The 21,541-nt window shown below is 39.6% G+C and overlaps 3 protein-coding genes across 5 annotated transcripts; 2 read left to right on the forward strand and 1 right to left on the reverse strand.

The window, feature by feature from the left end:
• Positions 1-394: 394 nt before the first annotated feature.
• On the forward strand, positions 395-2,183 carry LOC145906676 (uncharacterized). Its single transcript, XM_082994125.1, has 4 exons — positions 395-569; positions 802-1,002; positions 1,500-1,703; positions 2,041-2,183. The coding sequence occupies exons 1-3, from the start codon at positions 482-484 to the stop codon at positions 1,700-1,702; spliced, it is 492 nt and encodes a 163-aa protein (XP_082850251.1). The 5' UTR covers positions 395-481; the 3' UTR covers position 1,703; positions 2,041-2,183.
• Positions 2,184-3,569: 1,386 nt separating this feature from the next.
• On the forward strand, positions 3,570-4,977 carry LOC145906673 (nidogen-2-like). The gene is made up of 4 exons (XM_082994121.1): positions 3,570-3,709; positions 3,969-4,166; positions 4,567-4,774; positions 4,866-4,977. Exons 1-3 carry the CDS (start codon positions 3,616-3,618, stop codon positions 4,767-4,769), a joined length of 495 nt encoding a protein of 164 aa, XP_082850247.1. The 5' UTR covers positions 3,570-3,615; the 3' UTR covers positions 4,770-4,774; positions 4,866-4,977.
• A 5,470-nt stretch (positions 4,978-10,447) lies between these two features.
• LOC145905677 (zonadhesin-like) lies at positions 10,448-18,095 on the reverse strand. Of its 3 annotated transcripts, XM_082992938.1 has the most exons (17): positions 17,937-18,095; positions 17,530-17,733; positions 17,154-17,324; positions 16,607-16,789; positions 16,078-16,260; positions 15,543-15,725; positions 15,055-15,237; positions 14,667-14,846; positions 14,165-14,344; positions 13,769-13,972; positions 13,383-13,499; positions 12,978-13,148; positions 12,449-12,655; positions 11,911-12,105; positions 11,518-11,709; positions 10,977-11,195; positions 10,448-10,712 (listed from the first exon to the last, which is right to left on the reverse strand). In XM_082992938.1, the coding sequence occupies exons 1-17, from the start codon at positions 18,004-18,006 to the stop codon at positions 10,648-10,650; spliced, it is 2,907 nt and encodes a 968-aa protein (XP_082849064.1). In that variant the 5' UTR covers positions 18,007-18,095; the 3' UTR covers positions 10,448-10,647. The 3 variants fall into 3 exon arrangements, with proteins under 3 accessions (XP_082849064.1, XP_082849065.1, XP_082849066.1); XM_082992939.1 differs by lacking the exon at positions 16,078-16,260; XM_082992940.1 differs by lacking the exons at positions 15,055-15,237; positions 15,543-15,725.
• Positions 18,096-21,541: the final 3,446 nt, after the last annotated feature.

The following is a 21,541-nucleotide window of genomic DNA, read 5'->3' on the forward strand; positions in this document are numbered from 1 at the left end:
TCCCTGGTTCGCCGCAATAAAAAGTCAGCGGTAAATGCAAACCTTGTTTCAAGGTCACTATAATGCTGCACAAATTAGGGTTAAAAAAAATGTAAATATGGAACACAGTATTGTTTGAAAAGAGCCGACAAAAACCAGTTTGCAACACAGCGAATTTCCATGACAAATTAAGCCATTGCCTTAGGCACCATGATAAACGCCCACGTGCAATATACAATGCCATGCACGCTGACAAGATTCAATCTTCGCATTGCCATGACTTGAACCTCAATGATAAGGATCATTTAAGACGAAATCCTGTGGGAATTGTTAGCTGGAAAAACAGCTTTGATTAGTTCCAGTTGTAGAGTTTCCAATACAGATACTGAGATATATTGCCAGTCATATTGTTGTTTTTGCAGTTGCATGCTGTATTGTTATATATTTTTGACAGAAAAAGTTGATGAAAGTGACTATCTTACTTTTGAACTGAATTAATAAAATGTCTTTGACGATCTACTACGTTTTACTGTTCTGCGCCATGGCTATTAAAGCAAGAAGTGGATATATTTCACCAGGCGTTCCAATATGTAAGTAAACTGAATGTATTGATATTATAATGGCAGAGCATCTAAAAGGCATTGTAGCCAAGTTTAGAGGGCCTGCGCAGTAGGCCGATCCTGATGTCTTGTCATTAATGCATTACCATGTGCAGTACGCCTCATATACAGTATCAGCTTGTTTACCTTACGCAGAGGTGAAATTTGAACGTTAATTTTAATAAAAAACACATTTTACACAATGTCTTATCCTTTATGTCAGGCGACAAGAACAAAAACGAGTTCCGTTTAAACCAACACCCATGCGACGCAAAGTGTTCCGAGCCAAGAAACTACTACACATGCGAGACAACATCTGATGCGTTTCGGTGGACGTGCAGGTGCAAATTCAACTACTTCAGGAACGACGAGGGAGTGTGCGTAAAACTATCTGAATGCCCGAAGAAGTATTCCCAGTACGGATGTAAGTACCTCCTGTCACTGATTAAAGCTATAATAGTTGGGGAAGGTAGCAGCTGGTTCGTCCCTAAAAGTTTTTTTAATCCAAACGTCAAGTAAGAAATTCGTTGATATTAGAAACTTAACATTATTAAAAAACTTTTTAGTTAAATGAGCACATAAATCAGGACTGGTCATTGAGCTTCCGACAGTGCACACCGTTGAACTTACCATGATTTAAATTTTTGATGTAAATTATTGCAGGTCCCGACAAGAAAGGGTTCTGCTTTCACCACGTCTTGTTGTATTTGTTCAAATAACGTTTAAAATTTTGTCTATTTCTTAAAAACATAAAATCCATCTGTCATTAAAAGATCAAAAATGTTCTAGGGAAAGTCACAAAACCTATATGGTGACCTCTCAGGGGATTGTTTGAACAATTTTGAACACCTTGACGCCAACTTCGCGTCAATTTTTTTGTGTTTACGTAGAGAAATCTAGTCGCGTGTTTCGCTTTTTCAGGGACAATGTGCGAACAGAAGCAGATAATGAGGATGCACCCGTTGTTGTCCAGTCGTGTAATTGTTGAGTGCGACTCCCACGGAAATTTCAAACCTAAGAAATGTTTCCCCACTAGGCGCGGAGAAGTGTGCTATTGCGTGGACCCTGTGACTGGTGCCGTGGATCACAGCACGATCACAGGCTCAGGGGACTTCACGTGCTGAGGTGACGTATGAGTTAGGAGAAAAGGACGCTAATGGTTAGAGTAGAAACCGTCATTAACTGTGTACGAACCGTTTGTTATTTTTGGTCTATTGATAAACTGCATGCGTAAAATTATTTGCGAAAAATATTATTTTTTTGTCTGGCAATTAGTATTTTCACTGCAGTATAAGATTACGTTTCACAAACATTTTATTTTCGTCTACTTATGAACATTTTATGTGGAAAAACACTTCATACCCAGACGAGAAGCCCCTTAACTTATTGTCAGGTAGCCACATTTGTAGCAAAGTATGTCCATAAATTTAGCGACCAATTAATAATGTTTGTGTTTTTGCAGCTAAGAGGGAAATGGAAAGGATTGGACTAACTGCGGGTGTAGAACCTCGCATCTTTGTGTTAAGTCCATGTTTGTCAAAAAAATTTATGTGCATGCCGGTTTATTTATCACAACCCAATAAACTTACATCTGCGAATGTTACTCAGAAAATGCAGTGGTTCCCATATAGTATATAGTGCGACAATTGTAACATCTAAAGAACCGATTTCTTGGCCTGCCTTTTCCTACCATAGCGTTTCGTTTTAAATTGACTGTGACTTAAAATCAGTAATGTAAGAAGCAGGCACTGGATTCTGGTGGTGTCTGAGATATTTTAACAATAAAAGTGGGACCCGGGTAAAAAGAGTTTGAAAACCACTCAGTGAATATAAGGGGCAGATAAACCGCCCTAATTTTAAGGACGCACTTCTGGGCAGTTTCAAGTTCGGACGCTTGTTATAATAACCAACAAACTTTAATCGGCGCAGTGCCAATTTCTTGTACATGGAAAGTAGTTGTGGAGTTTACATTGGTTGAGGAATTTACGCAAAAAAATTTCCGAGGCGCTAAAATTGGTCGTCAGAATGCTTGAGATCATTCGTTAATGTCTGGTAATACAGCTGTTGTTTCGTTACTTTTATAATCCTTTGGAATTGATTTATAAGTTTGTTGTCACGAGAAAAAGTTTGGGAAAACAGAAAATCCAAAATTCCGCTTTATGTCCCAAATAAAATACACTAAGCATCCGAAGTACTAAACTGCCCTTCTTGCAAGAAAGGTAGATTATATTTTAACAACGCAAGCAACAAGTAGCAATATAATTGCAAATTACAGTTTTAAAACAATTCATTGCAGCCAGCGCCAACGTGCTAGTTGCATTCCATGTGAACAGTGCGGCCGTGAGGTAATTCCGAAGCTATATTAACTGGAACTGGAACACTGAGGTCGTGTTTTAAGAGGAATCCAATGGGAGTTAACGTGTTGGGAACACATCAATGCATCGTTCCCCGGCGACGACTACTTTCCATTTGATCTTAACCTCAGCGCTCAAGGGTCATTGGCGTTGGTGCAAACAAAAGTACTTCAAGCGAGTTGTTGCTAATACAGCAAGGGAGCGGTTTTGTAGCAAACCTGTTGTTTGGCATCTAGGCTCTAGACATCTAGGTACACAATGCGCCGCGACAAGTTATATTATTTCACTGGGCGAACGGTGGCCTGTTGTGATTTTGGTAGCCCTTTTTCGTATTTGAGCGTTTTTCGTTGGTTGTGATTTGTGTTTCCTGAAGAGGGTCAGTTGGGCAGCGACCGAAAACTATTTGGCAAGGATTTTGCAGATGTATAAACCTGCTTTAAATCCGTATTTTTGCACTTTGCGTTGAAAGGTTAACAGTGTTGGCCATTGTCCAAACAATCATGTTTTAACGAACCATCGGAATGTAATTGACGAATCCTTTCGAATTTTCAAAAACGTCAGTTAATTAAAACTAAAAAGTATTTTATTTTTATAAACTAGTTTTCAAGCAATTTGTTTGTTAACTTTTATATGTTGTAGATAGTGTTTTTTTTTTGTAACTTTTGTCATTAAGTGTAAAAACGATGACTTCCGTTGTTATTCGTGGTCTATTTCTTGCTTGTTTGATCGCTGGCTTCCTTCCACTGATCAAGCCGATGTTTTTGGGTGCTCCACAATGTAAGTATAGATTTGCATGCCTTTCGGCCGCTTCAGTTCAGGTACTTATATTCAATATTCAATATTTTCTCTCCAAAATCGACCTTTTCCCAACGCCACTTGTGCGTGACACAGGTGGAAACTTCACATTTGCAACATTACAACATTTATTACTAAACTGCGTTTACACAAGGTTATTTATATTGCAATTTTGCCGGTACTTATGTGTCAGAGGTTTAGCTAGTGAAGTTCGGGACCGATATTTATTTTCTCGTTTTAGGCGACCCGAGCATACATGAGTTTATAACAAGCGATGACCCTTGCGACGCCAAATGTTCGGACCCAACCAACTACGACACGTGCCAAAAGTCTGGGTTCTTCACACTCGCGTGCAGATGCCGTCACGGTCATTACAGGAACGCGAAGGGTGTGTGCGTGGATTTGGATGGTTGCCAAGGGGAACATTCAGGGCACCCGTGTAAATTTTGATGCTTAACTTTAAAACTACCTTCTTTTTGGTGTGTATATGTATTTCTTTACACTCTGTGACCTAAACACTAGAAAACTGCTCGGTGGCCACAAAAAAAAAACTGGTTAACTTCCTTGTGTTTTCGTTTCTGGTAATAGAATAATAAAAATCGAGGTCTACATATAAACTATTACTTTCGTCATACGATCTTGCTTTAAAAATGCATTCAAATTTGTGAGCTGCGGGCATTGCACACTGCTGCGACATATCAGGTCATTTCAGCGCAGCTGGTCACTGACGACGATCTTGCCGACTAGTCATAGACTATTCCATTGGCGCAGACGTTATGCATTGTCTGCTGCTTACTGAACATTATAGTCTCACTGCTTGTACCCTCAAATTAATTTAGGGACAAAATGTGAACGGGAGAGGATCGACAGCTCCCATCCCATGGTGGCCGCCCACGTTCCCCCAGTCTCGTGTGACCCTACGACGGGTAATTATCACCCGAAGCAGTGCATGGAGTCAAGCGGGGTATGTTACTGCATTCATCCAATCACGGGGACCGAAATCGAAGGGACAGAAACCCTCGGTGGAAACTTGCAATGTTAATCGCGGTAATTATTGTGTTTTTCTTGTACCGTACTAACTAACTAACTACACAATGTTATGTTTATTAGCATTAATTCGGAACATTATGTTTCGCAGATTTTGGCGGCCGAATGAAAGACCATGTTTTTCGTGCCATTTATTTCTCTGCATGCAACTCTTTTCGTCCACGAATAAATTTGTTTTCACAAACGTCGGTTACCTATTTTTTAGGCTAATCCAGTTACAGCTGCTTTCGAAAACCAATTCGAAAACTCTCTAGGGGCAGTTTCGATTCAAAAGTCATTGTGACTTACGATTTTGTGCGCTAGACGATAGTAAGCTGACGTATTGAACGAAAATAAAGTGAAGCATTTTTTATTACATGTTTTTGAGGGGGAGAAATTCGCCCTAATTACCCTCTTGTATCTGCCCCTGGTTGCAATACGACTCAACAATAAAACAACTTGTACATTTATTGAAGAATATTATCGTTACATGCATACACATATGTCTCTTGTCGGGATGAATCAACTCGTTGTTATGCATAGCTCGAGGACCTGCACAAAAATATTAATTAAATCAAGACTTTTATTTTAACTGGTTTGTTGTTTGTTTTTTTGTTCCCCAAAAAGTATTGTTTGTGCGGGCCCCATGTAGTAAAAAGTATTTTAATAGTGTATTGTCCCCACGAAAGTAAATTTGTTCCGCGACCACAAAATTACATTTGGCGAGTTTGACAAGCCCAGAACCGTAGTTTGACATACGCTGAATATTGTCAACAGAAATACAGAGGAAGATAGTTTCACATTGAAAAATATGTCTCTACTGTTCTGCATAGGCATCCCAAAAGTGCCAATTTGCAACTCAATAAGACCGGACGTCTTAAAACCTAAATACATGTCTGCTATGAATAAATAAAAGTAGAAAATGCAACCGACCTCAGCGACCTTAAGAGGTATTCGCCATTTTCATCACACATCATGTCTTGCATATCAGCTTCGGGATATTGTATACGGCATTTCGTTGCTGCAATAAAATAATATGCAAAATCTTTGGACTAGGCACTTGAGGTAAATACATTGCACAGTTCCTAAATTTGACTTGCCGTGAATCGAATGAATTGTGTGGTTGATAATGGCTCATAAAACTGGTGGTAAAGTATTTTATACAAAGTCTGTTTTAACATATCTTGGGTGATTGTAACTTTTACTCCTTTGAGTTACACGGGTTACATTGTTTTATTCAACTAAACCATCATAAGAAGCATGGCGTAAACTGCTTTTCGTTTTTATTAAGACTCGTTTTATATTAAGCCTTGCAAAACAGAAATCACTCACGGAAATGTAAGGGCCTACTTACATTTGAACGTGTTGCAGTCTTTCCCAAAGTTCGCCTTGTCTGTTACCGCAGCGTAGATTGGCTGCTGCTCCACGGGATCGAAACAATAACAGAACGGAGGAAAACAAAACATTTTCTTGTATTCCCCTGTGGAGTCTTCGCAAAAATTCGTCTGCCCCAACGAGGCCTGAATATTCTCACAGTCCGTGGGCCTTGCTTGAGGAGGTGGTCTGGCTGTGACCTGCATAGCGCCGGCGACTAGAACGAGAAGCACGATACAAGACAATGCCATCCTGGTACGACAAGAAATCAAGAAACTAAGAACCAACTGATTACCAAACTGGACGTCTTGGATACAAGCGTGTCGTTATATATGGAAATGGAATATTTACATGTAGCTTGAGGGCACGTTCCAAGGAGAATTAACCCCATAAGTGTAAAGCTACATTCACATGAGCACACAAACTACAGGGGTAATTTAGAAGGAGTTTTCGTATTCCAATTATAGTCCTGATGTCGTTACACATTATGTTTGACCTTAGATATTCACACAGACACACTGTTTCTGGCTCCAGATACAAATATGATACTTACGGGAGAACTATTGAGAATTGGACGGTATAATTGTGTAACAGTGTCTATCTGTAAAAATTTCCGCGCGGAGGTCCAAAAGGTTAGGAAATAACCAAGTTTTTTTTCAGAGTTTCGCTTCAGTGTCGTCCCGATTATTTTCTTCACGGCTTTCAGGGGGGAATATTATGCTAGAGGTGCAGAATTTAATTTAAGCGATTGAAGTCGAAGTCCAAACATATTGTTTGTCAAATGAATGTTTGTCGTTGAAACTACTGTCAAATGAATGTAAATGCCACTATTCTGTCTAAACAACTCATTATATTTTGAGCGGTTGACGTTTCAGTTGCAACATACAGTTGGCCTTTGTCAGAATGCTGCATGCATTTGCACCAACACTGGCAAAATACGAAAGCGCAACAAAACATCGCAATAAATAGGTTTATAGCCAGAAGGGTTCAATATGCGTTAGCCGAATTCTTGTTACTGTCCAACCCCACATAAATACATGTAAACCAGCAACGAATGGGCGACAATGATTTGCATAGCAATGAAATCAAAAAGTGTTCATTATGATCATTAAAACGGATCAATATCACAAGTCGAAACACGGTTTAGGTTTTTTCCAAGTTTCAGTTCCTCGAAAATGTTTATTTTTGGTGCGAAACGATTCATCTGGTTGGAAAATACACGAGCTACTGCAGCAATTTAAACCACTAAAACAATTAACGCAGGAAATTTTCAAAACGGTATGCAATGCCGACAGGCATGGAAATTTAACCATATTTTTTGGGAAGAAGGCACTCTTGCCTGCAGTTCTACAAGAACTCACAAATGTCCGAAGTTGCAAACGATCTTATAATTTAGCTTGGTAGTTATAAGATCGTTGCATATTCGTCTAATAATCCAATATGCCAAACATCTCAAGCATTATTTTTTCAACTGCATTTGCTAACGAAACAGCTAGCCGATATGACGCCTTTTCTGTGCCTAACAAAACATTGGGTTCCATCGATATAAGTTCAATCCAAAAAATTTAAATGCACGAGGAAAAATAAAAAAACATGCGACTGCTTGAAAATATGTGCGACTTTTTATTTGAATTTACACCTGTGCAAGCTAAGCACAAACACAAGCTGTAAGATGGCAAGTGCTGTTTCTGAATACAACTTACGGATCACAGGTTGCATTTAAACAAATGCAATTAAACTTGAAGAGAGCATCCTAATCTGCAATGACAAGAGCAATTGCGTAGGTGCTGCTGCCATGACTTTGAAAAGTAGGGACCTGCCTTCAAGGTGTAGCAGATAAATACATGTATTTTGCAATGTTACTTAATGAGGATTAGTGAATGAACGCCCACATTTTTAATAACCTTGCGTCAAAGATAATACCATGCGACGGTTATTTGTGTTTTCTTATCTGTTATTACTTCTTGACATCATTATAGATTTTTCTTATGATGCCAAGGGACAAAAAATGCATTTTTTATATGCACATTACACAAACTATCCGCAAAATGTGTTTATTTAAATTCCACAGGAACGTCTACAACCATCAATACAAAGCATGGAGTAAACGTTAATATACAGGTTGCGCGGAGGACGTGATTCTCCTGAATACAAATTATAGGTTTCATGAATATCTTGCCCGTTGTCACCACTTCCCATTTAATTAGCTGACGACTCTCTAAAATTACAATACATCCAGTTTACTAAATACTGACATGTGTTTCACAAGATTTGATTAAATAAACTTTGTATAGCTACGCCTTATCAAGCATTGTTTGCAAATAGACGGTTAAAAATATGTTTGCAATTTTATATATCCAAAAAGCCTAATGTATGAAGCCTAATATTTTGACTTTCGCCATGTAATATAGATTATTTTGGAATTAGCGAAGCCTCATTTAAAGAAAATCTCTTACAATGAATCTTGGTGCAAGTCATTGGGTAAAACTTGTGTAAATATGCATTGTCACATAAAATCTCAGCTCGTCATTCATACTTAATTTCACCAATCACCTGTTTTCACATTGCAGTGAGTCGCACTCTTCGCCAATCTTGCTGTCAAGATGGGCGCCTGAAAATGGTTCCACGCAGAAACACCTGTCCTTATGCGTCTGCTTGGGTATGAAATTATTTGTCTTGGCATCGCACTCGGGGTGCCAAGAAAACCCAAGCGTTTCGAACAAGAAGCGTACATTCATACAGGGGGTATCTGGATAAGGAGAAAAAAACAAGTTGGTTTGTCGTGTAATAAACAGATCAAAACTATATATGAATTACATATATTTTTTGACCACGCCGGGATTTGAACCCAGGATATCTCGATGTTGCAAATTGTTCGTCAAAACAACATAAGTTAAGTTTAACTTTTTATAACTGAAGGCAAACTTACTGCAGCCTCGATATATGCGTAGGCCAAGGTAATTTTTTAAAAAAAAGTCATAGCAATGGTAAACTTGTACAAAAACTTCTGGGCCGTAAACCTGTCACGCGCTTGTTCCAAGTGACGTAAGGTTTTTAAATATTTTCCTTATTTCTTTTTAGAGCGGTTTGAAGGTGATTGAGCAAAGTGTAGATATGTGATATAAAACATGTCGCCCTTGTGTACTTCTTGATAAGCACATACACTAACGTTTCTTTCCTTTGAGACATCGAAGAAAATCCACGCATGTCTTGTTGGTTAGCGAGAAGAATACTTGGTGGAGAGGACAATCGCAGCCACCTTGACAAACAGCTGGTATCTGGGTAAAGGGAGTCTGGCAAAAAGCAGGAGTCCGCCTTACTCATGGCGTCATCTCCATCCCTCCAGTGCATTCGCTTTTGTCTGAAATTACACAAAACAAGATTTCAAATCCAACGGTCATCGTTCATGTGCAGAAGAGTGAGGGTTCGAATCCCGGTCTCGCGAACAATATTAAGTGAAAATAAATTGGATTTAATTGGACCTAGTAGCATTAGATAACTATTGGTGGCACTAACTATCTAAATCTTGTATAAAGACAAAAAGTGACCAAAATCCGTGTGAACAAAGGCTGGGTTCGGATCCCGGTGTAGCAGAAATACAAAAATATGAATACACAACATTTTGCTGTACAATACCTGAAACGTAAGTTCCCAATACTTACTGTTATATGATGATGGTACCGCAGCCTGCGTTAAACCCATACAAACAAAGACACAAACAGCTGCAAAATGCATTTTAAACACCAACCCAGCAACCATGTTGAAATTTTCTCTCAGATAAATGTCTTACAATAGAAAACAATAAACCAATCTGAAGTAGTCTTTCTGAAAAAACTATGGTAGGTTAGTGCAACAGACGCAACAACGCTTTGTAAACTCTTTCCATCTCGTTTAAGGTTTGTGTCTTTACACGCTTTGATTCGCGACGTGTTTTTGCATTCTTTGAATTTATGTTTCAGGGAGGTAAATTCATATTACGGGGAAATGAGCACTGCTCGTTCACTCTATGTATGTAAATGTTAAATGGGGATCATCAAACGCGCATTTAACGGTTAGCATTAGAGAGACAGCTGTGGGATTAAGTTTAAAACGAAGTGTCTGCAATAACACTGCCAGTGGTGTTTAATTAAACAATCTTTTTTGTGATCACATGGCGTGTAGGGACCAAGCCTTTTCGGTAGAAATCCCATAGTTTGTTCATTTGCCCCCTTTTGGTAGCCTTTTGGTATTTATTGCCCCCATGACTCGGATGGGATCTGATATAAAATTCATTTCCGACATTTACTTCCTGATTCAAATACGTTTAAAACCATGTTTGAAGGCAATAGTTTCACGTTTATTTCTCGCAGCTCATTTAATCTTGCAAGATAGAGTTGCAATGGTCGGTTTGTACAAAAACAGAGTTGCGACGTGAACCACAAGAAACAAGATAAAACAGCAAAAAAATATACGACAGCTCAAAAAAACAAAACAAGGGTAGATCTTGATATTGCACCATTATTTAGGGTTGCGTAGCAGAATTAAGGGGCTGGGGGTGCAATGTCTTCGGGAGCTGGAGGTGCTCCGTCCCCGGAAGAACTCGGTTCTGAAAGGAAAAGTCAAGGTTAATAGCTGTTTCACAAAAGTTGCTTGGACACTTTTTTCCTATATTCTTCAGGTTGAAACCAAAATCAGTTAAAAATAATGTTACTGGATGGATGGATACAACAAGGATGGATGCGTGCCACTTGGTTTGCAAACAATTTAAACCACGACAGACTACTCACAAATAAAAAAATCTATCTAAGACATTTTGCAACTTTGCTGCTTGCTTTAATTCAGAGAAAATTTCGCGGATCCAATATCTTACCTTCATAACTAGCACACTCGGTGGTGAACTCCCAGCTGGGACCCCCGTTACTACCCCTCAGTTCCCGACCGGTTGTGACGTCAACGCACCAACAAATGTTCAAGAATCCATAGCACTGTCGGGGTAGATAAAGCCCACTGGTTGGTTCGCAGTCGGGTATAAAGGCGTCCATCAACAGCGGGTTGGAGTATTCAGCAGCTTCGCGTTGACACTTAGTGACTGTTGGATAAACAAGGATGTGTAACAACATGGGTAAACAAGTTAAACACATAAGGCAGTTTTTTTAACTTTCAACAGCTTTACTTTAATTTCGGTAAAAATCAAGCAACATTTTGAATATCATTAGGTTTGCAGGCTTGGCAGCCCAGGCAATGCAGCTTAACTGGATCAATTTTTCCTGACAATTCGGATCAAGATTTGAAAAATCAAGCCATTGTATGAAATATTACTGCATTTTGAATATTTATAAAAAATTGGTAGGTTTTGGTTTGCGATTGTGCTTGTTAAGTCGAAATCAAACAAGTAATTTCTGCAAACTTACAGCTTCTCTGTTGAGGAGGGCATCCTCCAAACGGAACGCATACGTCATTTGAATCTCTCAGGTGACCTTGAGGACAAGTGCATCTCCTCTTGCAGATACGCGTGAGTGAACAGCGGATGAGAGGTTCGTCGCAAGTGGCATCGCAGTTTGCCGCACAATCAGAAAACACTTCATTCTTTGCACTGTCACACACTGCGGGAAAATCAAACTTGGTTTAAGAACCTAATAGATGTATATGTTTTTCCAATGGAAGCATTAAGCAAATCGTTTATTTGTTGCTCAAATATATCAGTGGTCTGTAAAGGGATATTTTCTACTGATTTTGGTATAAAAATTTAAACAACAATGGTAAATTTTGACCCCACGAACACTTTTTACAATTTTAAAACATACCTTGTTGAGAATTGTCAGGGCACTGTTGTTGAGGAATGCATCTGGTGCCTCGTGGGCCTAAGACGTGACCTGGTTTGCAAGCACACCTTGCTGTGCAGAGATGTTGGTCGTCGCAAGCTTTGCTCGGTTCGCTGCAAGTTCCGTCGCATGGTGTCGCACACAAGTTGAATTCTTTTCCCATACTGGAATCGCAATCTGCAAAAATATGAATGTTGAAAATGATTTGTTTGGTCACAATAAGAAGCTATCACTCGGTGAATATAACATTGAGTAACTAATTTTTTTAGAAGTGGTCAACTTTTGAGGTAAATTTAGAATTTTCAACTGAACATTGTTGCAAATATTCTTTGCTAAATCATTGGATAAATGGCGACAACACCTTCGGTTGAGATAACATTTCGCTTCAAGTTTGAAATAACATGTTTGACTAAACGTAAAAATGTCCAAAAAAGGCTGTAGTTGCCGGAAATTTTTACAAAATCTTTTGTGTCATAATATTTTGAGTTTCAAGATATTTTACTCTGCATGGCTATTTTACCTCTAGCATCAGCACAAGTCGGCAAGGCAGAGCTGACAATTGGCGTATCGGTCATCGTGTTTGGGATCATAACACCCCTCTCATCCACGCACCAGCAGGTGGCGTTGTCGTAGCATTGAGTGGGTGACCATGTGCCGTCGGCCTCACAAGAGGGCGGTGGCATGCCCTGGGGTGTGGTATGTGCCATATAATGACAAGTGTGTGGTGCTGTGGAAACAGGCAAAGGATTAGTTAAGGTGTGAGAGGTGGTGTGTTGCGGCTGTTTATGTTTTTTCAACAATTAGGACGTAAAGACCATTGTGTCACACCATCTCGTGATTTCTGACAGCCACATGGTCACATTTTGATTCAATCAATTATAATATCAAATATCGTGTGCTTAAAGCTTACAGAGAAAAAAATCCCGTTAGCTATACAGCAAACCAGTTATGAAGTGTTTCTAAGCAGTATTCGAATAAAAAATGGTCAACAAAAAACGCCCACAAGTAAAATGATGGTCTGAAGCATGTAACGAAGCTTAGGTACCGACCTGGACAATCCGAGACTGCAATGCACGTCATGTTGGTATCAGACGCTCTCATTGTGCCCTGAGGACACTCACAATCCAACTTGCACATTCTCACGCACTTGGGCATCGGGTTGCCGCAAGTGGGCGGACAAGCGCTGGCGCAAGTGGAAAACGTCATTCCGGCGGGGCAATCTGCCATAAAAAGGAATATGTTTGGAAAATAATCTGCTTGAAGTGTTTCTGAAACTGCGAAAATTGGAAAAACATTTTGAGGGAGAGAACAAAATTTTAGATAAAAATTCTTCTGGCATAAAAGTGACGTAGTTTTTATTTTTATTCGACGTGTCGTTTGTCATCCAGCTAGAATGCTAGATTTGTTCAGGGTTATGGCGCAGCAATTTACCATGTACCAAAATTTGTACTAACCTCCGAAGAAATCGCAATTTACGTCATACTGGCCACGTGGTCTTCTGGTGCCTGCAAGTTCGGCTCCGGTTGCTTTGTCCAAACAGTAACACTGATTCCCTTCGCACCTTCGAAGGCCTGAAAAGCGAAAGTGGGGTTAATTTAATCGCAACTGACAGCTCGGTTATTTTGTGTCGTCACCAAACAATATCAAATAAAAACTCTAAATGATGGAGCAACGGCGGGACAAGTTGCAAAGGAATTGTGCCATGCTCCATAATTTGTATTCTATGGGCTGCAATTCAAATGCTCTCTACCACTGAGCTATATCCCCTTACAGCTCACAGAACTAGTCAAAATTGAGCATTCGACTTGAAGTTAACAGAACAAAATATCTGGATTCTCACCATCGACTGTAACTGGGTTTTGCTTGGGGCATGTGGATCGGGCGACGCATTGGTTCTCTGCGTTTCGGACGAAACCGAACTGACAAGCGCAGCGTTTGGTGCAGGATTTAACCAAGCTACAAGCCTTCCTCGGTTTATTGCAGGTGGCGTCGCAAATGGGTGCGCAGTCGTTCCAAGCCTCGTTCAAGGAGTCGTTGCAAGTTGCTGTGATTAAATTTGCGTTTTTTTAATTACGTTTATTCAATTACTTTTATCGATATTTTACTCTCGCCAAGTAAGAATAAGACGTGTTTACCAATTATATTTCCAAGTGAAAAATACATTGTGGGTTCAATGCCCGGCGGCTGCAATAATGTTATACTAAGGATTAGTATGTAGGAAAGAATTACTACTTGCCTTTACATGTCTCGGTTGGGATACACACATTGTTTTCGTCTCTTGAGTGCCCCTCAGGACAAGTACATGCCCGCGTGCATTGGAGAGTGCACACAACATTGGTCTGTTGACACCTTGGTTCACAGCCAGCGGCTGGCGCGCATTCACTGAACACCTCGTTTAACGTACCGTTGCATATCACTGTGAAGGAAATGTTAAAGTTAAACGCCCACGCCATACAAAACTGTACTTTTAGGTGTAAAGAGGTATGTAACGGGAGTCATTTAACGTATGTGATTGTTTGACGTTGTTGGCCAAGCAAAACAAAAGTCCAATAAAATCGCCTAAAAAAATTCCACAAAGAATAATTACATAAACGATTTCTTTGCTTTTGAAAAAAATACAACTTGTTTTGAGTTTTATTACATTACTGTATTACAAAAAAAACATATTATATATTCAATTGCGCTTTGAAGCATAGAAACCACACTTAAACCTTTAATACTACACCATGCAGTATTACCTGGACATTGCACCCTCGGTATGCACACGCCATGCTCGTCACGAGCGTGATTTGGAGGGCAAGTACATCTCTCCGTGCACAGAAGTATGCAAATTTTTGCACCAGAGTCACCACATGTGGGCTCGCAAGACGTGTCCGGTGCGCAGCTGCTGTAAACTTCGTTCAATGTGGCGTTGCAGGCTGTGAGCATAGGTTTTTTTGGTAAATTCGCGTCTCACAGCAACATCGGAGTTAGAGTTGAGATATTTGGCACGTATTGTTGTGAAAGTGTTTAAAGGCCAAAAGTGTTACTTTTTTACTTAGCTCCCAATACACTTACATACTTTTCCGACGGCCCATGCTATGCCAATACATCATTTACTTCAAGTTACTACATAACATAACATACTTGGGGGACATTGGTCCACTGGCACGCAGACGTTTCTTGCATTACGTTGGTGACCGGAAGGACAGGTACACCTCTGTGTACAGATAAGAGGACATGGTTTATCAGCAGGTGTACCACATGTTGGTTCACAAGATTCATGTGGAGCGCATGCATCGTACACTTCATTCAACGACTGGTCGCAAGCTGCAAACAATTAAAATAAAATTATTAATTTAGCGGTTGGTAATTTGTCAAGTTTGCCTTTCTAGCCGCACTTTTGGGAAAAGTTTGGACACTGGAAGTTTTGTCCACAATTACACTTTTTTATGTGTTTCAAGTTCTATGTGTCATTGAAAATGAATTGATTCAGCTTATTTGCTTAGTATATCTAAGCTAAAGCCATCTTTTAATATATTTAGTGCAGGCCTAATTCGTTGTGAGCGTTTCTGGTCATATTACATTTTGCCTTAATTAATTTTGTTGTAAATAATAATAAAATAAAAACATACTTGGTGGACATTGGTCTGATGGTACACAGACGTTTCTTTCATTACGTTTGTGACCGGAAGGACAGGTACACCTCTCTGTGCAGCTGAGAAGACATGGTCGAATGGCAGGTGCCCCACAAGTTGGTTCACAAGCTTCATGGGGAGCGCATAAGTTGTACACCTCATTCAACGACTGGTCGCAAGCTGAAAAACGTGACCACAAATTCGTTCAATAAATTGTTGCAAACGTTTTCATTTTGCTTTTTCAACCGTTTTTCATAAATAATTGCAGCATATGAAATGGTGTCCTAAATTGGACATTAGATTCTTTTATGTTATAGGCAAAATTGAATGTCATTCCAAGCAGGCTCTTTCGTTTTTGAAGAATTAAATTTTGCTCAAAATTGACCGATTTATTTTGTATGATACATTTTAAAGATAAATCACTCCTTCATGTATTTCATATTTGGTACATTTCGCTGTGACATTTCCTGCTAAAGTTGCATTGTACTTTACAGGCAATACCTGTACATCAATATAGGATAACACAACATACTTGGGGGACATTGGTCCACTGGAACACAGACGTTTCTTTCATTACGTTGGTGACCGGAGGGACATGTACACCTCTGTGTACAGATATGAAGACATGGTTTATCAGCAGGTGTACCACATGTTGGTTCACAAGATTCATGGGGAGCGCATGTGCTGTACACTTCATTCAACGACTGGTCGCAAGCTGTAAACAATTGAAACAAATTTATTAAATCAGTGATTGGTAATTTTTCCATTTGCCTTTTTAGCCGCACTTTTGGGAGAAGTTTGGACATTGGAAGTTTTGTCGACAATAAAACTATGTTTTCTTTACTGGTTGTTGCAACTCACAATGCCTCGCCAAAAGCGCTTTTATGTGTTTTAAGTTCTATGCGCCATTGACAATCAATTGGTTCTGTTTGTTTGCTTAATATATCTAAGCTAAAGCCATGTTTGCTTTAGTAAGCCTAATGCGTTGTAAACGTTTCTAGTCATACTACATTCTGCCTTAATGTTTTAATAATTCAAATAAAAAAGAAAGTATAACATACTTGGTGGACATTGGTCAACTGGAACACAGACGTTTCTTTCATCACGTTTGTGACCGGAAGGACATGTACATCTCTGTGTACAGCTGAGAAGACATGGTTGGATAGCAGGAGCGCTACATGTTGGTTCACATGATTCATGGGGAGCGCATGTGCTGTACACTTCATTCAATGACTGGTCGCAAGCTGAAGGAAAAATATTCAAATGAATTCGAGCTTGTTGTAAATGAAACAATGTAAAAATATTACACATAAAATATGTTACATTTCACTGTCTGTTACAAAGGGCCAGAACACACATTATACGTTCAGATCCTACATTGTCATGTTTAAAGCATGATACATTTTTGCGTGGTAAATAACATAGTCATATCTGACGTTTTTCAGAGCTCAGATAGAGATTTGAGTCACTACTGAAGAAATTCAAATATTTATTTTACAAGAAATGTAATGTTTTCCTGGTTTTTGAAAAGTCATATTATCATGCAATAAAAATTAGCAAACTCCACCAAGCAAAGAGGCAGGGTTGATCCTCTAAACAAACATTTACTTGGTGCTGGGCATTTATCTTCAGTGACACACTTGTTGTCATGAACAAACGTCCCTTGTGGGCATTGGCAGCCCTCTCTGCAGACAGCAGCACACGGCTTGATGATTCCACGCTCATCGCAGGTAGTTTCACAAGACCCGCATTTGGTGTATACCTTGGTTGGCGCGCATTCTGTAAAGAAGTTAGAGAAGTGTTAGATCGTTGCGTAGCCTATTATGCGGACTAAACATCGTCGGCATAATAATCGCTCCAATTTGTGTCACAAAAACCGCCGTTTTTAACGTTTCGGTTAGAACTGTATTTCAGATTGTACCCCTGCCATGAATAAAACGTATGTTGCATCCTGGTTTACTCGAAGTTTTGAACGTAAACTTACTTAAAGTTTGAACGCAATCAACTGCGTTGCGGTTGTGGTAAACCACCGAACGGGACTGTCCCGCGTAGTCTACACACCAACACTTGTCGTCCGAGATGCACTGTTGCGGATAAAAGTACACATTGAAGAATCCGTAGCAGGACGGGTACCACCCGGTGTTAATGAAACGTTGCCGCCAGCAGACTGGCGTACTTGGCTGGACGCCTGCAAATTTTAATAAAGTTAGTTATAACAATGTTTTTAATGATGGTTGCGTTGCTTAATCAATGTTCAACATTTTAAAACTTGTGTTGAAACATATATTTTGTTCTGACAGTAAAAGGTATGTCGCAAAATCCATTGACCAAACATTTAAACTAGTAACATGAAAATACTCTTTTCTGAATACATGACACACGTGTACTTACCAACCCTTGTCGCTTTGGCCATGGCACATATGGCGATCATAAAAAACAGCAAACAGCTTGCCTTTTCCATCTTAACAAATACAATAGTCACAAATAGATAGCAGCAGATGTAGGCTTCCAATCTCTCAGAATTACAAGTTGCAACTGATTCTTGTTGCTTGACAGAGACCGATATGACTTCTCAGTCAAACGCGGCGCGTTATATACAGCGCGCCGTTTCCGCGGCAGTATCTATGACGTCATAAAGCATCGCAGTTCGACGTAATGCCCGCGGGGAGAAAATTCGAAACTGCCTGTTCGGACGCTTCGGCACTTCGCTATTGATAAAAGGTGAACAGGTTTGATGACCGGCGCTCAAGGCAACTCGCCGTAAAACCGGTCACTGAATTGCCGTGGAGCGACTCCCAGCTCGCATTGCGTATCTGCATCGTTTGGGGGATTTTTTCTGTTGCTTGCTGCACGTGGGAGTCTGAGATACCAAACCCACGCGATAGAAAACATTTCTAACGCCTTGTCCCGACAAGGGACGTCTCTGGCCCACGCAAAAAGGTGTGGCCCCTTTGTTGACATATTTTTGGTTTAGATCAGATTCGAGCTCCGGGTTGTGGTTTTGATATCTGCTGCGGTCGTTTGTGAGTAGAACTTCAAACGATTACCTGCCATTAGTTGGAAATTGCACAAGTTTGGTTAACGGCCTACATAGGATTAAACGTCACACTTTTTAAATTTAGTTTATCCAAGCCCTTTCTTTAAAAGTTCCATAGTTATTTTGCTTGACGTTTAACTGCTTTAAAGAAAATCAAAAATTAAATAACTTACCCCTAAAATTTCATACTATGAGGTAGGTATGATGCCGTTTTAGGCGAAATATATTTTTCTCTTAATAAATCCATCTGAGCTGTCTAAAGATCGATTTGTTGGGATTTTAATATATAATTATTGATACGGTATGCGATCGACAGCCTGCCAGGGGCCTTTGGTTTTTTGATCCAGTTTTTATTTATTAATCACATTCTCAAGATGTAATGAGAAAAGTTGTTTGGAAATCTTTCTCCACATTTCCTGCTCTCACTCCTCGAGCACCACAACTTCGAGGCACAAATAATATGAAGTGGTTTTAACCGGGAATCGCCGTGTTGTAATACCGGGCATTACTACAACTACGCAGTGTGCACGTATAAGTGTGTGAGTTAAGTGTTTTCGTATGGATTTCAAGATTCATTCACAGCTTAAGAGAGCAACGACCTCCTTGAGTAGCAATGAGTCAATGAGGCCGGCCTTTGTAAACCACAGACTGAAGACACAAATTCTGTTGCCGCCGGGTTTCCCAACACGGCATTAGAATCGCTAATCCAATGGGGTCCTTTTGTATGTTTTGGCCCGGTTGCGTAATCGCATAATTTCCGTCAGGACTGACCACCGAAACTGTGTGCTATAGTATATTGCTTTAAAGAAGACTCCTACTTTGATTTGAAACAGGCTCAATATGAATAATATGAAATGGAGTCATATCTTGACCAGCTTATAGTTTGGGTGTATTAAATGTAATTATTGGGTATCTGCCTGTGCTATGTAAGAACTTCTTTAACTACGGATTTGGGGGTCGCAAAATGCAAATTTTGAGTCACGGAACAAATTGGCTTTTGTGGAGGCAATTCTGTGTTTCACTCTTCAGCTGTTCACAAGGGGAAGTTCGGTATAATGAGTGTAATTACCGAGTATCTGTACAGACAGTGTAATTGTAATGCCGCCATTGACTAGTTCAGTTTTTGCATATAGTAGGACTAGTTTCTGGCGAACTTTCACTTTAAAAGATAGCTTATGTTGAAAGTCTTGCGTTGAGACTGGCCTGGAAATTAAGCTGCAAACCAACAAATCAGTAAATGCCTGAAAAATGGTACAAAAACTCATTTTCAATTAATTTTCCGACATATCTCCAAAAGAAATTTTGGCATGCGAGGTATTTGATAATCTCAGCTGCACAAACACTCGGTGACAGGCGGCGGGTGCCATCGGCGGAAATAAGTCTCTAAAAATACTAAAGATACAATCTCCTTTCAGCCGTGCGGATTTAAATTTGTCAGTCGTGTCGTACGATAATGACCCATATTTCACCTAATAGAAGTTATTTGCGTTGTTTGGGTATTTAGTCTAGTGATATAGATGTCGATATCAATTGACTTTATGCGATGCTGTTGATGAAATATCTACTTTAGTGTCGATTTTCGAAGGGAGAAGCAATTACTGGTTTGGCAAGACATAAATGAAGATCAAGTTATTCACAAAGTTTGTTTAATATTAGCAGAAGTAGACGAAGGGTGGGTGTTATAAAATTGATAAGATTACTACAATATGCTTTTTTTGTGGCAAAAAGAACTGGAATTGGCACAACGTAAACAGTAAAAATTACATTTGTCCACTATGTTACAAATAACAGGCAAACATTTTTTGCATTAGAATTACATTTACCGAAAATTTTCAAATTAACTCATAACCGCCATTAAGGAAGTTTAACCATAGTTTTTGTACTTCAGCACCATTACGACCGATCACGTTTAATGAACAAACTTTCTATTAAAAACCTTGTGTGTGAGGTTGAACCGAGTCAACGCCCAAACACAATAGCCACGAGGGTGGGAAGATCCGTATGATATATGAGGTCTTTAGGGTGTGACTACAGTACGTGTAGATTTTAAATTCTCTCCCCACCCTGTTCGTGACGCAGACAGCAAATAACTAAGTGCTTTTTTAGGAACTTTTCATTTTTGTGTTGGTTGGAATTTTAAAAAACTGTTGGCATATTTTTGAGTATATATACATATATTATCGTAAGTCGCTGCAATTACACAATAGAATCTGTTGCACTAATATGCAAAAAAACATACAGCTGACGAACAAACACCTCGGGGAAAGAGTTGTGTTTTTTTTTGCATGAAGATGGTAACATTCCGTTGCGTACCAAGACACATGACGATTGCTTCAACAATTCGCCCCAGGGCGCCTTTAAGCATAAACCGCAGTGTATTTATGGAAATTATCATCGATACGGAATAGAACCTGAAGGATGTATTCCTTCTCATTTCGTCATCACAAATTACCTCGTTTCAAAGAAAAAACAAACAGGAGTGCACGTAGAAAGTTTCGTGACGTTGCATTAAAGTTGTGTGAATATATGCGAAAAAATAAACAGTATTGTTGCAACGCTATGTTAATCACAACTGTTGCTAAAAATGCATCTTTTTGAGTGGCTTTAATCAGCGATTTTTTTTTCAGTTTTGTGGCATGTTTTACGCAAAATAAAAAGCTGCGGAAAAAGAGATAATTGAAGAAGAGAAACAAAGAAAAATTCCAGTCAAAGAGCTTATGGGTTCGAACTTCAAAGGAAATAATTCCTCGTACTTACAAATTCAAATGACTTAATCCAAAAAGTTGTTTATGCACCCGATACGGGGTCAACGACCCTCCAAGGAAGGAGGTTCTTTAAAACGACAGCGGCTCCTTTGTGACGCAACAATGACGGCGACACGTAACAGTGCCAGCCGGTGTGGGGGGGTTTGCGCACGCTTTTGTTGACGTGTGGCCACACCTTGGAAAAGCCCTTGGGG

Source organism: Ascidia mentula, chromosome 6, assembly GCF_947561715.1.
Source record: "Ascidia mentula chromosome 6, kaAscMent1.1, whole genome shotgun sequence".
NCBI classification, from domain to species: Eukaryota; Metazoa; Chordata; class Ascidiacea; order Phlebobranchia; family Ascidiidae; genus Ascidia; species Ascidia mentula.